At 44.8% G+C, this 20,522-nt stretch overlaps 2 protein-coding genes across 2 annotated transcripts in view; one reads left to right on the forward strand and one right to left on the reverse strand.

Moving 5' to 3' along the window:
- Nucleotides 1-20,522, forward strand: part of LOC100642909 (dynein axonemal heavy chain 1) — a 51,246-nt gene that overhangs the window by 14,126 nt on the left and 16,598 nt on the right. Inside the window, exons 21-29 of the mRNA XM_048406539.1 lie at nt 15,827-15,981; nt 16,685-16,924; nt 17,457-17,535; nt 17,614-17,767; nt 18,334-18,348; nt 18,728-19,114; nt 19,188-19,393; nt 19,524-19,686; nt 19,800-19,960. Coding sequence (XP_048262496.1) covers nt 15,827-15,981; nt 16,685-16,924; nt 17,457-17,535; nt 17,614-17,767; nt 18,334-18,348; nt 18,728-19,114; nt 19,188-19,393; nt 19,524-19,686; nt 19,800-19,960 — 1,560 coding nt within the window. The remainder of the gene's footprint in view (nt 1-15,826; nt 15,982-16,684; nt 16,925-17,456; nt 17,536-17,613; nt 17,768-18,333; nt 18,349-18,727; nt 19,115-19,187; nt 19,394-19,523; nt 19,687-19,799; nt 19,961-20,522) is intronic.
- LOC105666871 (thyrotropin-releasing hormone receptor) lies at nt 24-14,682 on the reverse strand. Its single transcript, XM_012319344.3, has 4 exons — nt 11,044-14,682; nt 3,074-3,272; nt 2,095-2,200; nt 24-1,920 (listed from the first exon to the last, which is right to left on the reverse strand). Exons 1-4 carry the CDS (start codon nt 11,920-11,922, stop codon nt 1,689-1,691), a joined length of 1,416 nt encoding a protein of 471 aa, XP_012174734.1. The 5' UTR covers nt 11,923-14,682; the 3' UTR covers nt 24-1,688.

A 20,522-nucleotide genomic window follows, 5' to 3' on the forward strand; every position in this document is an offset into this window, starting at 1 on the left:
ACGAGGTAATTAAAGTAGATCGGTTTCAATATTTTCAGTGTCTTGGGTATATTTAAAAATATTTACCTTATATCTAAGTTATACGGTTAGTGGTTAGTGGAGATATTTACAGTAGCGATTTCTTTTATCGATAATAAATCGGTAAATATGCTGTTCCTTCGAAATCCAACCTTCGAACAACGCGAAAACGATTTCTACAACTCGATATAAAAAATAAAACAATTCGCTATTTATACGTATATAATTCACGTAATTCGCTAAAAAATGGTTTTCTTTATCGTAGGGAATTTCGTCTAAGCGAATTTGTCTCGTATCTTTGACACATCCTATACGCACGAGATATCTATCGATATGGAATAAAAGTTGAAAAATTCGATTTACGTCGATTCGCTCGCACTTGCGTCAACTGTCTTTACGCTTACAAGTATCGAAGGAATCCGATGATACAATACGATGTAAAGCGGAAACGCGAATTTGCTAGTTTCGTCAACGACTCTACACGATACAGCGGGTGCAAGAATTCTCTCGAGATAGACATCGACGTTGTTCGTAATAGTAACGTTTTACGGAGCTCTTTCTTTTCAATTACCTACCGAACGATCGATTATATTACAACAATCTTTTTCTTTAGTAACCCAACTCGGCGCGTTCGCGTATCGATTACGCCGAGTTTTACTCTATCGACAATTAGGTAATTAGGTAATTAGGTAATTAGATAATTAGGTAATTAGATAATTAGATAATTAGGTAATTAGGTAATTAGGTAGCCATTGAATTTTAAACGCTCGACAGTTTTCAAGTTTCGTTGGTATTTTACGAGGTTGTTGAGCGGTGCGAGACGAATGATTTACAATTTAAACAAAGACACGCTTACAAAACGTTGAGACATTTATCGTTTACTCGCGTAGGTAATTCGGTCGAACGTTCCAAGTGGGAAATTTGATCGAAAGTCGGAGCACTGACAAAGCGTAACGATACACGCGTAGTTCCGTATAATTTGTCTAATTTCTATAATCAATAGGTAGTTTTCACGATACAAGTAGACGCCACATAGAAATAACGAATTTTACACCGAGTCTGCGAATTTTTCCATGCAACGTTCCAAGATGGATGCTACGCTAGATACGTGTGTATTAAACCGAGGTGTCGAGGTCGTCGAAAGTTTGTCCTTTTGCTTTTAATATAATATCCTTTTATCTTGATTCCAATGGTATAGAATAGGATATGTATGCGAGATACGTACTCGTTTTTAACTTATTCAAACCACCGATAATCGCGTTTACTCGAAATTTCGAAAGATCTTGCAAAGATGAAAACGCGCGTCGCTCCATAGTCGATTAACTCGTAATCGTTGTAAACTGGTAAATCGCTAACGCGATAAATATCTTCTATTTTCGTTTCTCGCTTACACGATCGAACAACGTAGCCACGAACGTCAGACTTTTCACGCTTGGTACCTCCGACAGCGGAACAAAGCGGCTCGACATGGATATTTGATCGCGTTACACGCGTTAGTAAATCGATGGTGAATAGTCGAATCGAACGGCATTACGAAGACGACGACGACGACGACGACGACGACGACGACAACGACAAAACAACGAGGGTGAGAAACACAATGGTCGTGCGCGTCGCGCGACGCGATTGGGTTGTATAGTTGAATTTGCTCGAAAACGTTTCCGTCGCTCCTATATGTATCTTCGTAGGTTGCAATGGTACCTGGTCATAGTTTTCAGTATCTTGCGCAGCAACTGTTGCAGACAACGCCTAAACGTGATGCCGCACATTGCGTACAATAAGAAATTGATGCTGAAGTTGGTGTAATAGAGAAGCATGAAGAACTGCTGCAAACACCAGAGCAGGTCGGGCGTGTTCTTGCGGGCCAGCGTGAAGAAGAACACGCACAATCGGATCACGTAACTGGAAAACGAGAGTTTGCTCGCTGGTAAATCAAAGTTGCCAGCTAGTCGGAAGAATCGTATGTATAGGAATGCGGGAATGTGCGACGCGAGCAAAAGGAAAATGATTTACGCGCAAACGAACGCAATGAATTTGTATTTATTATCCGTAGACGTCGTTAGAACGACCGTTTACCTCGGCAGATTGAGAAGAATGAAAACGGTGCTGATGAGAAGCAGCATTTTCGTGATGCTCTGTTGATTCCTCGTTGACACGAGATTCCTCGAGGACGATCTAATATCTGCAACAGAGAAAGAAAAAGTATTGCAAGTACAAGGAATTTCCGCGGCGACGTTCGAATAACTCGACTTTCGCCTTCTGTTTGAGCGAATCGCGCAACTTTCCTCTACGTGGCGATTAAGATTCTTTTTTGTTTTTGGAAATTCGTACGACCTTTTCGCACGTTCGAAACGAGTAACCTTTCCTCGCCTTGACGGAATCCGTGTACGATTGTGACTACGAATCGAAACGTTAAAAAACGCGGACGTTAAAAAAGATCAGGAGGACAATTTCCTCGAAGTAAACGAATCGCGAGAAGAATAGAGGCTTGGAAGTAGTCCGGCAGTAGTCGAGTCGATAATTTGGCCGACCAATTTAACGATCCAATGTTTCGTCGCTCTAACGAAACGTTACGGTTTCGTTCCGTTTCGCTTTACGCTGGTCTGGTCTGTTCGTTTCCCGCGATAGCAAACGCCAAAATGCCTCTTGTACGAGTATCCATCTCGGTGAATCTCGTTGAAAGAAACGAACAGACAAGGAGAAAGAAGCGGACAGCCTGCTCCCGCTCGATTCTATCTTGGATCCGTCTTAAAAATTCTTTCCTCGGATTTCTATAAAACCGAATTACCAACGGGCTCGAACGAACCACCAGTTGCGTTTGAAGGTGATCCTAAGGAGAGTCAGGACTAACGATGTTCGATAAAAAAAGTCGAACCAGATCGGAACATGGTCGACATCGACGTCCAATTTCGTACACCGTGAGACGAGTTTCGTTTCTAGAGTTCGCAGAGAATAGGCGAGTTATTCGAGCGTGTGGTTTGGCCTGTTTTAGACGCTTCGCTTTCTACGTATCTGTACATAGGTAGACACAAAGGATACACGTATGTGTACTTACGTATACAGCGAGTTGCTATTTCGGGTAACTGACAAGCGTTTCGTGGGGTTGATGGCGGCGCGGACGTGGTTTGATGCCGAGAGTGATGAGAATGGTTGTTCTTGGACGAGTGAAACGATTGCTGCGAAGGTGGCCGTCGGCCTCCGACCACTGGTCCTAGATTAATGCCGCCGGCGCTGTTGTTGCTGCTGCCGGCACTCTGAAAACCGACGAACAACTTTACCAACGATTTACCAGCAATTTCGCTACGTAGCGAAACGTAGCGAAACGTAGCGAAACGTAGCGAAACGTAGCGAAACGTAGCGAATTAGAAGCGACAACACGGCGGAGAAAGCCGATTCGATTAAGCGACGCGACACCGCTACGACGAGAGATAACCCGCTGGCAATAAAGGTCCACGGGAAGCCAATAATTTTTCAGCCACGATATCAGTTTCTTGAAACGTTATCCTACTTATTATATCGGGATGGTTAGACGGGCTACCGTATCCTTTGCCATGCTGGTCACGAACGCGTTACTTAACCACGATCCTCTAATAAGCTATACGCGTGTCTCATCTATCATAATCACCTTAAATGCTGTTTTGTCCGGTGAACGATACCATACGATACGAGAAAAACTTATCCTTGCTTTGGATCAAACGATAGATATTACGACTAATGAGGTATTTGCGTCAGAGGTACAGTCGACGTAAAGTTGTTGGCAAACTCTTGATCGAAACGCGAATTTATTTATCTCGCAGCTATATCCGAGGCAACATCGTTTCGCCACCGCGGTTTCCGTCGAGTTTCGGTTAATCTAGAGCGAATAGGGTGTACGCGTGATTCGGCGTTAAATTCCTCTTCTATTTCGAGTCCGCTTCGAGCGAAAATTTTCACGAATAAAGAAGAACGAGTATTCTTTTGCGATTGAATTATTTTCGCAGAATTATTTTTGCAATTGTCGCGTACATATATAACAGATTCGGTCATTGGCCGGCGATACGCTATGGATAAAAGTGGATAAAAGTACTTCGTATCGGTTGAAACGACAAACGCGTCGTTTCCGAGCGCGAGTAACAATTTGCAACTTCAACGGGCATACGGATATCGCGCGAACCAGCCGTCCGGTAGAAGGAGAATGTAGGTTAACGCGGCTCGTCCAAGTTATTTACACCGGATCGCGACGAATAGCAAGAAGGAGCGTTTTCCTGCTTAGTTTTCCTGCCATCGTAGAACTGAAAACAGTTGCAAACGCATCCATCTTTATTCGCTTTCTATCGTGGCATTTCGATCGAACATAGAAGCGACGGTCTCGTATCTTTGTACAACGTTTTAGATAAGCGGAACAAACGGTTATTTAACGAGGTTGTTTCTGTTGGTAGAGCTGTCTGTTTCTTATTTTCGAGAGCAAGCGAAGCGTTCGTTGCTCGCTAATTTTTCATCGTCGATTATTCGACGTAAATCGTAGCTTTGGAATCGGCAAACGACGATCGTCGTCGAGTTACGACACGACTCGCCGCTATATCTAGCGTATAAATCTGACATCGATCGGAGGAACTTTGATCTTTACGAATCGTTCGGAAAATGGCCGAAAATCGTACGATCGAACGGTACCCTATCTTCAACTGTCTGAAACGAATATTTGAAAAAGTATGAAACGGGGGCTTGATTCGAACGAAGAATTTCAATCGGGGTAGAAAATAAAGATGTAAACGCGAGGAATGAAACGTTCTTATAACGGCTTTTCTTCCCCTTTACGCCTTATAACGTTATCGTAACGTGGAAGAAACCCGAAACTCAAAATTTTCTTATTCGTTCTTATTCGCAAATTCGTTTTCGAACGGTTTTCTTGCGATTTCTCGCTCGACTATTTAGTCGGCCATTATCGCGGTATAGTAATAATCGATTCTTTGGGCAGAAAGAATTCGAAAAGAGTTGGTTTCTTCGATCGGTTAATCAGCAACGGATTCGTAAGATCGAACGATAGAAGGAACAATTTAGTGCCGCGAAACGTACGAGTCTCGCAAAATTCGTCCGACGCGATCAAAAACACCTTCTCCTTCTTTTCCTTTTTTTCTTTTTTCTTATCGGGTCACGGTCTATCGAAAGAGGCGCCTCGTTAAAAAAAAGCGATATCGTCGGTAGAGTCGAGGGAAAAGCGCACGCAAAGTGTGAAATCAGCCAGCTTTATGCAGATTTCATGGTAATATCGATTGCGAGAGTGTGTGGGTATCGAGTATACGCGATTCGATGATCGTCCCACTTGGACTAGAGCGGCGCGTGGCGTTGATAAAGCGAGCCGATATATCGGGTGACCCTGGAAACGCGGAATATTTGAATAATTTACGATAAGAGAATAAGGAGGTGCAGGCGCGACACTACGTCGAACGGAATATAGCAAGGGGCCGTAAACTATAATTCCCATAGTGGGGCCGCTAACGAATACCGTAGATTTCGGTGCTATACCGCCTTCTCCCGATGCCGAGCGTATTTCGTTGGAAGCGAATAAAAATTTATCATCTGGTCGATAACCGTTAAAGGAAAGGGAATCGTTACGATCGTACAACGAAATTGTCGTTGTTCAAATTGTCGTTGCGAAAGAGGCGGATACATTTGGTTCGTAAACCTTTAAACGGACGATTTTCGGTCGAGAAACGGAAGCTCGAAGAGAAAAACAGATCGAGTAGAACACCGTATTCGATCGATTCGAGTTTTCGTAATACCACCGATACGACGCACGCGAATACAAGCTGTTGTTTCTTGCGCTTGGCAACGAACCACGCTCTAGAAAAGCGCTCCTCTTCTTTTCATTTTCCACGAGTTTCGCCTCGATGGTTTAAATTGGCTTCGCGGCGAACGAAATTGCACGGAATACAATATCCATGATGAAGATGCGCACGGTCGTCGCGACCTGACGCGACATCGCGCCACGTCACGCTCCTGTCGTCCAATTGATTTCGTTTGTCGTCTCGTCCCGATAACATTGCATCCGCAACATTATATTCCCATTTAACAAAGCGTCGACCGAGATGGTTGTTTGCCAGCACGTTCGAACGTTTCCTGACAGCCGTTGCTTTCGTTCTATCAAGTTTCTATCGTCGGATAGATTTTGGTCGGTCGGTCGGTCGATCGACAAACTCGTTAAACAGTCCACGTTTCCGACGTACCGCCACGCTGTAATTTCATTTGCAATCGTGCAACTGTTAAACGCGAGAGTCCGATGTAACCTAAATACGGTTAAATACGATTTAATCGCCGACAAATTTGGCACGCATCGCATCGCCGTTCGGATCGTCGAGTTGGCTTTGCTTCAGGGTCGATAAGACGGTGTTGTAATTGCAAGTACGAGCGGTCGTCGTCTCGATCTTGATATTATCCTGTTTTTAACGTAACGATAAAGTCAATGGTCGCGAACGATGATCGACGCGAAATTACCGATTCCGTGAGTTTCAAATTTAACGCGTTTCATTCGTCACGAATATTTCTTATCGCGTGGCTGTAATGCTTTGAATATCGAAGAAAGAAAGCGCATACCGTAACTGTGCCACGATATCTCCGGTCGAAAGAAAGGTTCGATATTCGAGGTAACGTTTCGTCGAGGGAAGCCCGCGTTTCAGAAAACGAACCAAATTCGATCGAATCGAATTACCAATTTTTGAAAAAGCAATTTCGTTTCGTCGTCGACGACTTTTTCATTTCTGTGTAATAATACGAGTCACGTGGCTACGCCCCGTTTATTTATCGGGAAGCACTCGATAATTTTCTGCCAATGACAGATTTATCGCGACATTGGCAGAGGTAGGATGGAAAGAGGCTATCGCGTTTGAACAAATATCGGTGCGCGTTGCAGCGAAGAATAAAATCGTTTAACGATTCGTCCGAGACCGTTGCCGCCCCCTTGCATCCACCTACCATCGATTCGTTCCACTGTCAAAGACAAACGAACTATCACAAAAGACAAATTGACGAACGAAAGTGTACCGTCGTGCCGAACGATCACCGTTTACGCTCGAACATCGAAACAGAGAATATCCATAGAGAGCGATAGGCGGCGATTCGCTGTCGTTAAAATTCGCACGAAGCGTGGTTCGTTGTACGGAAGCGCGTTTCGATCCGGTTACGGAGCAAAACGACGCGCATCGACGTATCATAGCCGAGCGATCGAAAACTCCGCGAAGATGAATGGCGACGGTTACGTAAGCCGAAGATATTTATACGATGATCGAAAATAGCTGATTCGCGGTTACCGACCATCGAAAGGCGAGAGCAGAGAGGGGAAAAAATCAACGAGAGCTCGGGAGGCGATCGTTCCATTCCGTTGGGTGATCGGTGATCGATCGTCGTTGCGTTACGTCCGGCACCGACGATTCCGTGTCGCAAACGGGAATAAAATTTCGCACGCGAGAACAACGTCTTTCGCGACTCTTTAATTTACTCGCGCCGATATCGTACATATATTTAAACCACCTAGAAACAGTTATTACGATTGATTTAACTCGTAATTTAACTCCAGCTGTGTAAGCGCGTGTGCTTTGAGATATCGCTCGTAACGGTGTATAATAAGCAAAAGCGAAGATTCGATTGATCGATTAAATTTCGATCCGTCCGTTTCTTTCATTACGATTTTGTTAGTTGGAAACCCCGCCACTCTTCGAACAACGCTACGCCTCTCGTTTTTCCATTCTATTACCTTTTGAAAAGTTCTTTTTTCGAAAGTTTGATTTTCCATTCATCCGCTCTCCTAAATCCTCGATCCTTTTCTTCGATACACGCACACAAGTCTGTAGCGTTTCTGGCTTGAACGATACCAAGTTGCGCCATATTTGGTTAACCATATCGAAGAGAATTATTTTTTTATATAAATTTCCGAGAAAATACGAAACGTTGAATAGTCGATGCTTCGGCAAAATGAAACGTTGGAAATTTCAACGAGATAATTGCGTATCGACGACAAGGACGAGCAAACAGAATACCTATAGCAGAGCTCAGGTGGACTATGCGACTACCGTACGCTGGATAAATTGTTTAAATCGACGTTTCGTCTTATATACGCGTGAAAGATAGAAAGATTCGATTTACACCGGATCTTTACTTACGCCAAAGACAGTCTTTCGGGACTCGTCGATAAAGAGATGCGAATCAACGCGGAATCGTGGTAAAATGCCCAGTTACCGCACCCTTTCGTCGCAAATACGTCTTTTTACTTGCTCTCCGTTGTCGTCCCTGCATCTAATTGCGAGCTACGCGCTGCTTTGTCAATCACCTTTGCTGCTATGCGCGTTACTAGGTGCAGAAGGGACCGCGTCTGTTTTCTCTCCTTTGTTCTTCCTCTTCTCCGTATCCGTTTTTCCGTGTCCTGCTTTCCGTTCCATCGCAATAACAAAGTATCGCTGGAGTTCGCGCTACCCTCTCAGCTTTATCACGCTCCGTTGCCGGAATACGTCCACGCGAGATTCTTTCTTACTATTCGTTCCGCGCTCCGCGATCGCACGTACGGCAGAGTTGCCCGCGCAACCCAACCGCCTTATACATTTATAACGGCTCGAGACACGAATTTTACAACGAGTACGTTCGTAGTTATATTTTAAGACTACAGTCTTTAACGCTACACGCAATATCTCGCGTATCGAATCGTAAATCACATAGCGTTAAATAATCGTATCGCGTAAAACTTTGCGAAACCAGCAGGCGACGAATCTGCCCGTTACGTCGTTAACCCGCGTATTGGCTGGATGTGCCTGCGAACGGATGAAAATGGGGGGAAAAGGGGGATCGAAAGATGGATCGAATTCGAGATACGTAGCGTCGCAAACGTACGTTAACGTAACGCTTGCCAACGCTTTTAAACTCTTACGGGGTTATTCGTTCTAGGCGATCGATCCGATTTAGCTATAAATCGAAAGATTCGAATCGAACGAACGTTGGAAAGGCTGTCGTGTCGCGAACGTTTTTACGAGTCACCGTCGGATCGGATCGGTCGAACGGATCGACTATTTTTGGAATTCGTGATACGTTCGTTCACGCGTGTAAAATCTAAATTACCGAAACACGGTAGACTATCTCGAAGTTTACGCAACGTCGAAGTAGCGTCCTTTAGAGACGCGGCAATTCGGAACAACGTTTTGCGCGTAGCGACGCGACGATTCGTTCAAAGTTCATAGACTCGAACTGATCGAATTTTTCTGGCTATACGCTATTGCGAAACTCGACGTTTGCGTTGGTTTGCTCGTTCCAAAGTTATAACGAGTTTCTCTGTTTTTGGTCGTTGTTGGCCGTGTTGTCGGATCGAATCGATATAATTTAACGCAATTCGATTTATGTTTTCCGTGGACAGATAAATTGGCATGCATAAATCGTTCGAACGAAAATCGCTGGATATTCTAAAATATGCTTTGCCCGTGAAACATCCTACGAAATAGGAGGACGATACGGTTTCGACCAACTGCTCGTTAACGATAATAAAAAGTCGCGTTAACGTCTACGATTAGACACATCGGAATATACGAGTATACGAGTTATCCTGCGACGAGGATACGAGTTGATCTCGGTCTCCTTTCTAGTTTCGGCCCATGGTATATGGTATAGATGCGCGTAAGCGAAAGATAGGAGAAGTAAAAGCTTGGAAAGGATCGAGCAAATTTAAGAGAAATTCGTTAGGTTGGAAGCGATCGAAAACACATTTGCGTTAAGAAGGGCAAAATCGAGACAACCGGTCCAAGTTGGCACCTATCGTGGCTACCGCGTGATATATTACTGGCTCTGTATACGCACGATCCTCTGGTCCGATCGGCGTTTTATGCGTCTAAATAAATGTCTTTGGTCGAAACACTTGATCCACGGGAAACGTTTAGGTTAGCGAACCACATTATTCGAAGATCATCGTGCCGGATTAGAAAAAATAACTCGAACGTTTGAGTTTCTTTCGAAAAACAAGTGGAACAACAACGAGGGAAACGTTTCTAAGCGTGCATTTCACCGCCGATGTTTGTCTTGCACGCAAGAAAAACAAAAATATAGTCCAGTTACGAGACTGAAGCCAAGCGCGAAGACGGCGTGCATTGAAAATAGCGACGTCCATTAACCGTCGAATCTTTGAACGAGACGTGATGAGAGGGCGTCGCCTTTTTTCCCCTTCGATTCGCCGCTAGTCGTTGGAAATACGCGCGCGCCTGTCGAACGTTTCTCTCGAAAAGGAAAGTTAACCAAGCTGTGGTGGCACTTTCACGAGCGAAAAACTCGCGCGATTCTTTGTTCGACCGAACAGCTTTTGTAAAAAGAACTGCGTCGAGAATGGTAACGATGCAACGATGCAACGTGCCAACGCCGCCACTCGAAAGTCGATCGAAAAGTCGTTTCTCGCGATAGAATCGGTTCTCTTTGACTTACTTCCTATTACGAATAATATCGAACTAAATAAGATATTGGATCGAATTGAAATGGAAGGGTCGAAGCGAAAGGCAAGTTCGTAGGACGAAGGTGAAACGATGCACGTTCTTACGATCTTACGTTCTTAGGATCGTAACGAGATGGATATAACGCGATCGACAAAAGCCTGAAACAGGGTGAAACCCAAACTTGGATACTCAAACGAACGCTTAAATGCTCGACTTTGAAAGCGTTTGAATTACTTTTTGCGAAAAAAGACAGAAGCGTGGAATAAATTGTTGATAATTGTTGGAATAAATTACAAACAGTTACGTTACGTTGTTTGTGACCGATAATCGTCGATCGATATTAATATTTGGCATCGATTTCGTATTAACGTTCGAGTTTGCCCGGATCGAACGACGTTGACGGTTGGTAGAGTCGAACGCGTTTGCTTTGCGCGACTGTACGCGTGTACGTAGCGCGTACAATGGAAAGCTAATTTACCATGGATATAGTTAGCGATCGAAGATTTTCTTATCGCGTAATCGCGGTATGTAACGTTGAATCGAATACCGGCAGCCTGATCTGGTCGGACGATCGAACGATCGGATTTTCACTCACCGGAATCTGATTCAGATTGATGTCGGACTGTTCTCTGCTCGGGCAGTCCGTGGACGTGGTCGAAGACTGCTTGAATCGTCTGCTGAACCTCAACAAGTTCCTCATGATCATAGTGTTCATGACGATGATAAGTACGAGCGGCGCGATTAGACTGGCGATGCTGTCGATTATGCTGATTATCTTCATCGTCTCCAAGTATTCGACCTTGAGATCGCAATAATCTTCGCCGTCCCTGTTGATCACTCCGGCCGTGACAAAGGAGTAGGAATGACTGGCCAATGCCAAAATCACCAACACCAGTACTATGGTCTTTGCCCTGGCTATAGTGCATATATGAGGTCTGTGTAGAGGGTACTGAACAGCTATGAATCTCTCCACCGTGAACGCAACGATCAACCAGACGCTCAAAGAGCTGCAGACGGCGCTCACGTAGACCAACGTTTCGCACCAACCCTCTTTGTTGAACACCTTCCATCCTAGCGTGTTGTTCAACCAAACTAAAAGCAAAGTGACCAAGAAGCCAAAGTCGGCGGTGGCCAGGGCGGCCAGGTAATAGCTGGAGCTTCGTATTCTCAGATGCGTGTTTAGAAAGACGACGCAGGACAACAGATTGCCCACCAAGCCTAGCAAAATGATGGAGGGAATGTAGTACTGATGAAAGAAATCCAGTAGAAAGTAGAGAGCGTGACAAGCTTCTATCGGTTTCTCCTCGAGATCCAGGCTTGGATCGAAGCTTTTGTTTCTGTAACCGTAATGCGTCAAATTGGCCCACGTGGTTGGGGTGGCGGACCGTCGGGAACGTGCGGATACGTCTACGCTCGAGGAATCCTGAACGCCGCATCTCGTACGTAGATTGTACGTGGACGCGACCGGCAACATCTTTCCTTCTCTTTGCTATGTCTCTTTTCTCTCTTATATTCCATAAAACGCGCCGATTTGCCTCGAAAGATCGATCTCTACGAAAGCATCGATTTCCATTTTCTATTTTCACTCGCGATCTTCGCTCGAGTTTTCGCAAAAAGCGTTGATTCGTCCCTCTGCCGTCGATCGCAAGATCGCGCGATTCCTTCTCTCCGTTGTCGGTTGGTCGTTTAAAAATTTCGGAATTTCGTCGGACCGATAAAAATTTCAACAACGATCGCGTCTAACCAATCCAATTATCCCGATTATTATCGCTAACCGATGAATTATCCAGCCTGTCGAGAGATTCAACGTAACTTTGAAATACTATCCAGAGCGCTATGTCCGCGTGAGATTGCTTTGGTTATTTTTTTAGTTGCCATTGTTGCGCGTTTCCGTGCTAGTACCGTGTCACGATCTCGTACGACGATACGAGGTAAATCTAACGAGAAAAATTTTCTAGTTTTCTACGGAGACGATTCGCGTGATAACGGAAGGATGGGTTCCAGATGTTGGCAGGTGTACTTTGATCGTACGATTCGAACGACGACGGATCGATTTTCGAATATAAGGAATACAAGGTGTTTCTTAAAGTTGTCGATTCGAGTTCTTCTCGGATATCGATCGATGATTTTTCGTAACGTTTGATATTTCCTGAAATTCCTCGAATTCTTCGTTCATTCTCTCTCGACGGGCGTTCGTTTGTTTGTTCGTGAAAGTAGGAAATATTATAAATATCTGTCCACTCGTGCGGAGGTAAATTCAGTTCGGAAGGTTTCCAACTCGCGAACGAGTGACAAGTGTTTCCAACTAACTGTTGAAAAAAAATATTCCTCTCGTTTCGTTTGTAGATTTAAATCCCACACAATGTCAATAAACACGGAATGTTTCTAACTGGTGGCGTACGTGTGGCACGGGTCGATTTACTTTGGTATTCTTAGATCTCTGAAATCTTTCGATCATTCCACCAAACTGGCGTATCTGCGATCGTATCGCCGGATACCGCCACTCGTCTCTCCATACTTTCAATCAACACGGACAACGTTTTAGCGAGTAATTGGTCGACCAACGGCCATCGATATCCATCGCGTTCGCAAATTCGCAATTCGCCGATGGGAAATAAGGGATCTTCTCTTCGTCTCGATATCGTGGAATGTTTAAAAGTTGCCGCGAGCTAATCTCTGGTAATTTGGATGTAGATCGTAGAAGAAAGATCGGGGTGATCTGGTCCGAAAGGTTCTTCGAGGCCTGCGGCGTTTCAGCGTGTTCACCTTTCAAAGTCTCCCGACGAGCGACCAAGTAGTCACGAAAATAGTTCGTTCCAAGATATCATACGCCCTCCGTATACCACGCTGCGTACTTTTTCGAGCGGCCTACGAAATCTTATCCTCGACCTATATCTAATTACCATAAAATAGTGCGTCGTTTTCGTTTCCGTGCGTTACAGAGCGACAGCGAGTCCGTTCGACGATCCAGTCAGTTTCCCTGGAATGGTAAGGTAAAAGCGATCGCGCGGCTGAATGCGCGAATACCTGAAAGTGGAATGCAACCGGAGGAGACGAGTATCGATCGGATAGCCTGTCCGAAAACTATCTTCGTATCCGATGAAATCTCACGAGAGTCGACAGTGCGACGGTTTTCTCCGTTCGATGCGATGCGTCGTCGAACGCGAAAATTCGCTACTTTGTACGAACACTGGCCGAGTCTTTACGTTCTTTTCTATTTTACTCCGAACGGACTTGTTCCGCCCGTTTTCCAACGTTTATCGCCAGCAAACTCGCAATTCCTTTTTTCCCAGCCAAGTCGTTTCCGCGTTATTCCGATCTCGTGGGTCGACTTTTTCTCTTCTTTCCCGAGCCACCAGCTTTCCAGTTCTTCTCGTTGAGAGAGACGAAGCTAACCGATCACAGCTTCGTGTAAATTCCACTTTACTTTCGCGATATTATCCGTCGTTCGGGATATTCGCACACGGTTGCGAATCGAATTATATTCATCGGAATATACATATCCCGTCTACTTTTCTTCTTTTCCTTTTTCTTTTTCTTTTTTTTTTTTTTTTTTCTTTTTTTCGCGAAAGTAGTCTCGAAATCGCAGATTTTGTCCCCCTATTCTCCGAGTGTTTTCTGCAGCGTTTTATCAAACGTCGAACGCGTCGTAATCATCCTGGTTCGTACGAATTTCGACAACGTTCCAGCAAGCGTGTCGATAGAGATTCGAAAAAAGAAAGAACAAACGGTTTCGCTTCATTTCCGTACACATGGAGGATCTAACGCGTCGTTCGATTCACCAAGGCTAGGATAGCGTCTGATTCTGGATCCTGTCATTTTGTTGATCGCGCTGCTTTTACCTACCGTGTATCGTCTTTTACCATTGCATCGACGAGTACGAGCAAACGCTCGATTAAATTACACGTTTGATTTTAGATTTTCGATCGAACGTACAAATTCTGTTATATCGTTGTATCGTGCGTACGACGAGAAGACCGAGGTCTTTCGTTTGCCTCGAAATCACTGAAATACGGTTTTGTTCTTTTCTTTTCTTTTCTTTTTTTCTTCTTTCTCTTTTTGTTTTAAAACCAGGTTAAATGAATGGCAATTGTACGGTTCAACGAAGTAATCTAGCTCTTTCGTGTGACGCGATGTATTTCGGAGAGAAACGGTCGACGAGAGCGGCGGTATCGGCGCGTCGTGCAACGAGAAACGACGTCGGATAAACTGGAAACACGATTCACGGTTTCGACGAGTTTGCCGCCCATCGAATTCCTTCGCATGCGCTTCGCAAGCTCTCTCGGGGGGCCGTTGGACGACGCGGCGACGCAACGACGCAACGACGCGACGCCGTGCCAGCGGCATCCGTCGCCACGACGCGCGATTCGCGCGTTTTCCGACCTTGGCTCGCCTTCTATCGGTCGTGAATACGCTTCGTATGGTCCCGCGAAATGTCTTTGAAAATCTAAAACGTCAGGCTTTCCAAGCCACTTTCAACCTCGATACCGTCTTATGGCAGATCGAGCAACTCGTACGAAACGAAAATTACGTCTCGCTGAGCGATAGGCGACATCTGGCAAAGTAGTACACACGTATCATAACGTACTAACTTGCAGTGAAACGAGTCGACGCGCGACGAAGCAACCAGACTGCTGATCTTTCGATTCGAAAGTTTTCCCATTGCGATATTCGATTTTTCAAATCGACCGTGTAAGGTCGCGTTACTTGCAGGGATTGTTACAACTTTGTCGTAGCGTAGCTTAACGTTCGAAGAAGAAGGTTATTTCTCCTTCTTATAAATCCTATGCATCTTCGATCAGGCATTTTGCGCAATTTTATATCTCAAGGTCTGACTCGTTGCGAATTTAATTAAACCGGATCGTGCAGCTTGCGAAATGCTACGCTGTTTTCGATTGGACGGTGCCACCTATAAGAATCCTTATACAACGTGCGTATCTTCGCGTACACTATATTTATTTACTTTAAACTAAATTGTAATTATTATTACTATCGTCGATTATCTTGATTATTTTCTATTCCATTTCTTCGTCGCTATGTATAAAACAGTTGAAATGATATTTTTTCTGGGTCTGATCGTCTAAGGATTTGCTTCTCTATACGTATATAGGTATGCTTATCGATAAAATGGATAAGAGATACGATATAGCGAGAGTGGAGAGAGAAGCGTATCTTGGTTGGCTTCGTTACGACTCGTTGCAGTCGGTTGCGTCTAATTGAGCGAAATATTTTCCTTCTTCGACCAGCTGCGTTGCTTCGAATAACGAAATGACGAAATTAATCGATAGATTTTTTTTTTTTTTTTTCTTTTTCTTTTTAATGCTTTAACGCTAACGCGCTTTTAACGCATAACGCTATTCGAATACGTTTTGTCGCAGTGCTACGAGGTTCTGAAGGAAGCGTGCACGAAACTGAAGGGACAACTACAGCCAAGCGGTAAACCATTCGCGACTGTGATCACGCATGTGTTGAATCCAAAATCAATTACGATGGGTCAACTGTACGGCGAATACGATCTTAACACGCGTGAATGGTGAGTGAATGACGAGTGAAATCGGGATAACGGATCGAACAAAGTTTAAGAGCTGTATCGCGCGTACATGCGAGCGAAAGAAATATTGCTCTTAACGAAGATTCGCGAATATCGGTAATGGGAAAGATGCCAGGCATCTGGAATTTAAACGCGATATCCTCTATAAATATTATTAGCCTTTTCGTATTATCGATTATTTCGACGCTGTATTATACCAAGCGTTTGCTTATACGTTTGCAAACTTTACTTTCGCTTAAGTGGACGAACCTTTCTACGGTCGCTCGTGTTTTTCGAATGCCAATGTGCAAGCTATTTCTCGTCGTGTAACAGATCGCGATTTCGTAAAAACGTGAAATTCATCGAAAGAATCAATTTCGTTTGTCGCGAAACGTACGGTATCTCTGTTGCGTGAAAACGCGATTTCAGAGAACGTATCCGGCATATATTCGGCGAGTACGCGGATCACGCAACGCGATTTTTTTTTTTTTATTTTAAACAAACAACGGAGATTGCCGTCTACCGCGAGTTTGTCCGTTCGCGCTTGAACAAACAGGCGAAAATATTGGCAGAAAAATTCTCTTCCGTGAAAATTGCGTCGCAAAATTACGTTCAAATTTTCAGCACGCCGTTGCCGTAAAAGTTGTTACCGCTGGAAAGTCGCGCTTATAGTCGAGAGAACTAAAAGGAAATGCATTTTTGTTAGGACCGATGGAATTTTCTCGACGTTGCTCAGAGCTGGGATAGCCGCGGACGATTCAAACAAACGTTGGTACGTTTTCGACGGACCTGTCGATGCGCTGTGGATCGAGAACATGAATACCGTGTTGGACGACAATAAGAAACTTTGTCTAACCTCCGGTGAAATAATGAAGATCCTGCCTACGATGACGATGATGTTCGAAGTAGCTGACCTGAGGGTCGCTTCGCCGGCTACGGTTTCAAGGTTAATTTGCAAAAAATAATTCATCGATGAATCGTTGATAGAACCGAATAACCGTAAACGATGTAAACCGTAACTTTGACCAACGATTCTTTTCGATGGTCAAACAACGCGATAAGCGAAATTACGCGCCAAACCGGCCCTAAACCCTTAGCTATGCTTATAGACGAATACAGAGGAAGGAATTGGGCTTAGGCCGATAACGTACGAGTACGTAGGATTCGCATCGAGCGTCGCTCAACGTCAACGAACGAACGAAACAAAGAAACGGCATATTTATATTCGTATTTGGATTTACATCTATCTTCATTGTATGTTTATATTTACATTTATATTTAGAGACCGACCGTAAACGCCGACAATCGTGCTACGATAAAGCAACGTGCGTGCCTATCGTGTATAGGCTGATACGTAAAAAAGAAAGCGTAAAAAAAAAAAAGCGTAAAAAATGGGTAAAAAATGCTTAAAAAGTACTAGCTGGTTGATCGTGTGGCGGTGATTGTTCGACGATTTTAATCTTTACCCCGATGGTCAGATGCGGCATGGTGTATCTAGAGCCAGAAGGTTTAGGTCTCGATCCCCTCGTTAATTGCTGGTTAAAACGATTGCCCAAAGTAAGCGCTCTACGGATAAGCGAACAACCGATTGAAACTTACGTACGTCGTAGCTAGCACGTAACTGTATAATTACAGAATATGTCGGAATACGTGGACGAAATCGGCGAATTAACCAGGCAGTTTTTATTTCCCGGGCTGAAAGTTCTACGTAACGATTTACGAGAAATCGTAAGCACCGTCGATTCCGGAATGGTACAGTCCTACATAAACTTGATGAACTTTCGGATCGGTCCGATGGCTGGACGAGACGGGAAACCTCCGCCGAGTGTCAATTTCCAACAACTTATCCGTAAGAACTATTCCCTCGAAATAGTTTCAACCGTTTTTCTCTTTTTTCTAACTTTTCTTATTTCCAGCGTTTAATTTAACGTTAAAAGGGAAAATTGTGGACATCGCCGTCTGCCGTCTACCGTCTACCGTCTACCGCTACACGCTACGACCGTTACCGACGTAACGAGAAATCCGATCGCTCGCAATCGCCAAAATAACGGAAACGCGGCATATTGTTTTTCTTTTTTTTTTTTTTTTTTTTTTTATTAGGCAGGGATGCGTTTATCGCGTTATCGTTTCAACTAAGGAAACCAGAGATACGCTTCTACCTTCCGTACGTACGAAATCTTTGCTGAAATCAGCGATATCGGTTAATATCAGCAAGCTTCCATTTAAACGTTTAACCGTCGCGAAAAGTTTGTTCTATCGCGTATGTAAGACTTTTCCTATTACGGTTGTCGATACAACCGGTTTAGATTATCGTGACTATCGAGGATACGACAACGATCGATATCGAGCAAAGAGCGACGTCATTTGCTCGCGTTACGTGTCTAATTTCGTTCGATTTTGCGAAAAGTAGCGGGACGAGATATTTTCATTTGTGCAATGTCTACGCCACCTATTGGATATTCCGTGAGAAAGCACGCGATAAGCCTGATAAATCTTTATAGCGAACGATGGGGAAGTTGGCTGGCGTAGGATTGAGCGTACGAGCGTTACGAAATCGGTAACCTTGGAAACTCTCGTGGCTAGGAAAGATAAATCACGAGAGAGGATAATTACCGCCAGGACGCGAACATGTAACGATGAAAGTAGATTAATCTCGCGATAACTAATCGCGTTTATCGGGTTTGTCGGGTTTGTCGAATTTATCGGGTTTTTCGGGTTTATCGGGCGAAAACCAGTCACGACATTCGAGATGACGATAGTATCGTTGCAGCCGGATTGCTGTCACCTTGGGCAGCTTTCGCCGCGGTCTGGAGTCTCGGAGCGACCAGCGACTATAACGGTCGTCTGATATTCAACGAGTGGACGAGAAAAGTGCAAAGGGACAATCGTCATCCTTTGCCGTTTCCCGACGATGGTTTGGTGTTCGATTACAGGTGTACATCTTGGTCGAACCGACCCCGTTCTTTTCCCTTTGCCTCGCTTTTTTCCCCGTTTCAATGGCGATTCTTCGCCCGTAGATTGCACGACGGAGGCTTCACCGATCCGATCGACGGCCAAGAACCGGTCGCGCCAAGGTGGTACAAATGGTTGGACGACGTGGCTGCGATCAACATCACGCCAGAGATGAAGTTTGCCGGTAAACAGCGAAACGTGGTAAAACAAAGATACTCGTTCCGTACGTAATTATTTCGTTACGATCGTGACAACAGACATGGAAATACCGACGATGGACAGCGTAAGAAGCGCGACTCTGATCGGCTATCTGTTGATCAACAACTCGAACCCACTGTGCGTCGGGCCAACCGGAAGCGGAAAGACACTGACCGTAACGGCGAAACTCTCGAGGAACATGCCGAAAAAGTTTATCTGCGACTTTATCACCTTCTCTGCCAGGACCAGCGCGAATCAAACTCAGGTATGGGATAGGTCGTATAAACGATACGCATAAACGATATAAAGGATATAAAGTACGAAGAAGAAAAATCGAAGAGATTCGTTAAATCGGGAAACTAAAGATGGTTTCGTGGTTCGTCGGCGATAAAAAGGATTTGATCGACGAAAAATTGACGAAAAGGCGCAAAGACGTGTACGGGCCACCGTTGCTTCGACAGCAAGTCTTCTTCATCGACGATTTGAACATGCCCGCTCTCGACACGTACGGTGCTCAGCCTCCTATCGAATTGCTCCGACAATTCATGGACTTTCGAGGTAATTCGTAAACGTTCGAAACGCGATTTAACCGGTTTCCACGAGCCGAGCGAGGCGTTTACCGCGTTCTGTTCTGTACCGCGAATCGAGCCGCAGCGATGAAAATATTTCAGGATGGTACGACCGGAAGGAGATCGGTTCGTTCAGCCGGATAGAGGATGTCAATTTCGTGGGTGCGATGGGACCGCCCGGTGGCGGTAGAAATCCAATAACCGACAGACTGTTGCGACACTTTCATTTCATTGCATTCCCGGAAATGGAAGACGACGCTAAGGTAATACTTAAAGGACGTTTTTCAGCCGGTTGACGAGCGAGGCGCGACGATTACGGTGACCGTCGCATAGACAGCCGGAAGTAATTAAGAAAGCGGACCAAAGCGTTGAAAGTTTCGATTTCGATCGGGCGAACAAAGATTCTATCGGAAATGGGAATTTTCCTGTCGTTGTTCGACCGTTCCAACCGTATGTTGGAACAAAAGCGACCGTAAAATCGATCTTTCGATACAGCCAGCCCCAAGCGCTAGATGCGTGAAACCCCTTAAACGCCGATGGCTGACTACCATGGGTAACTTCCAGCACAGCCGAGTCGCGTTCATTTTCCTCGACGTTTATCCGGTTTTATTCCATCGAGTCGTCGATCCACGCCCACAAGGAATAATCGTAGCTCGTGAAAGAGACAAAGTATCGCCGGTGCCTGCCTCTGTTTGTCCTCTCCCTCGTGCTCGCTGCAATTAGTCGTCGTAAGTCGCGCCACTGCCTGCCATAATTTATCTTGATCGCCGATTTCGCTAGTAACGAGTGGCCATAACCGTCAAGCCCCCGTTCGAATCTGTTTCT

This window comes from Bombus terrestris, chromosome 6 (assembly GCF_910591885.1).
Source record: "Bombus terrestris chromosome 6, iyBomTerr1.2, whole genome shotgun sequence".
NCBI classification, from domain to species: domain Eukaryota; kingdom Metazoa; phylum Arthropoda; class Insecta; order Hymenoptera; family Apidae; genus Bombus; species Bombus terrestris.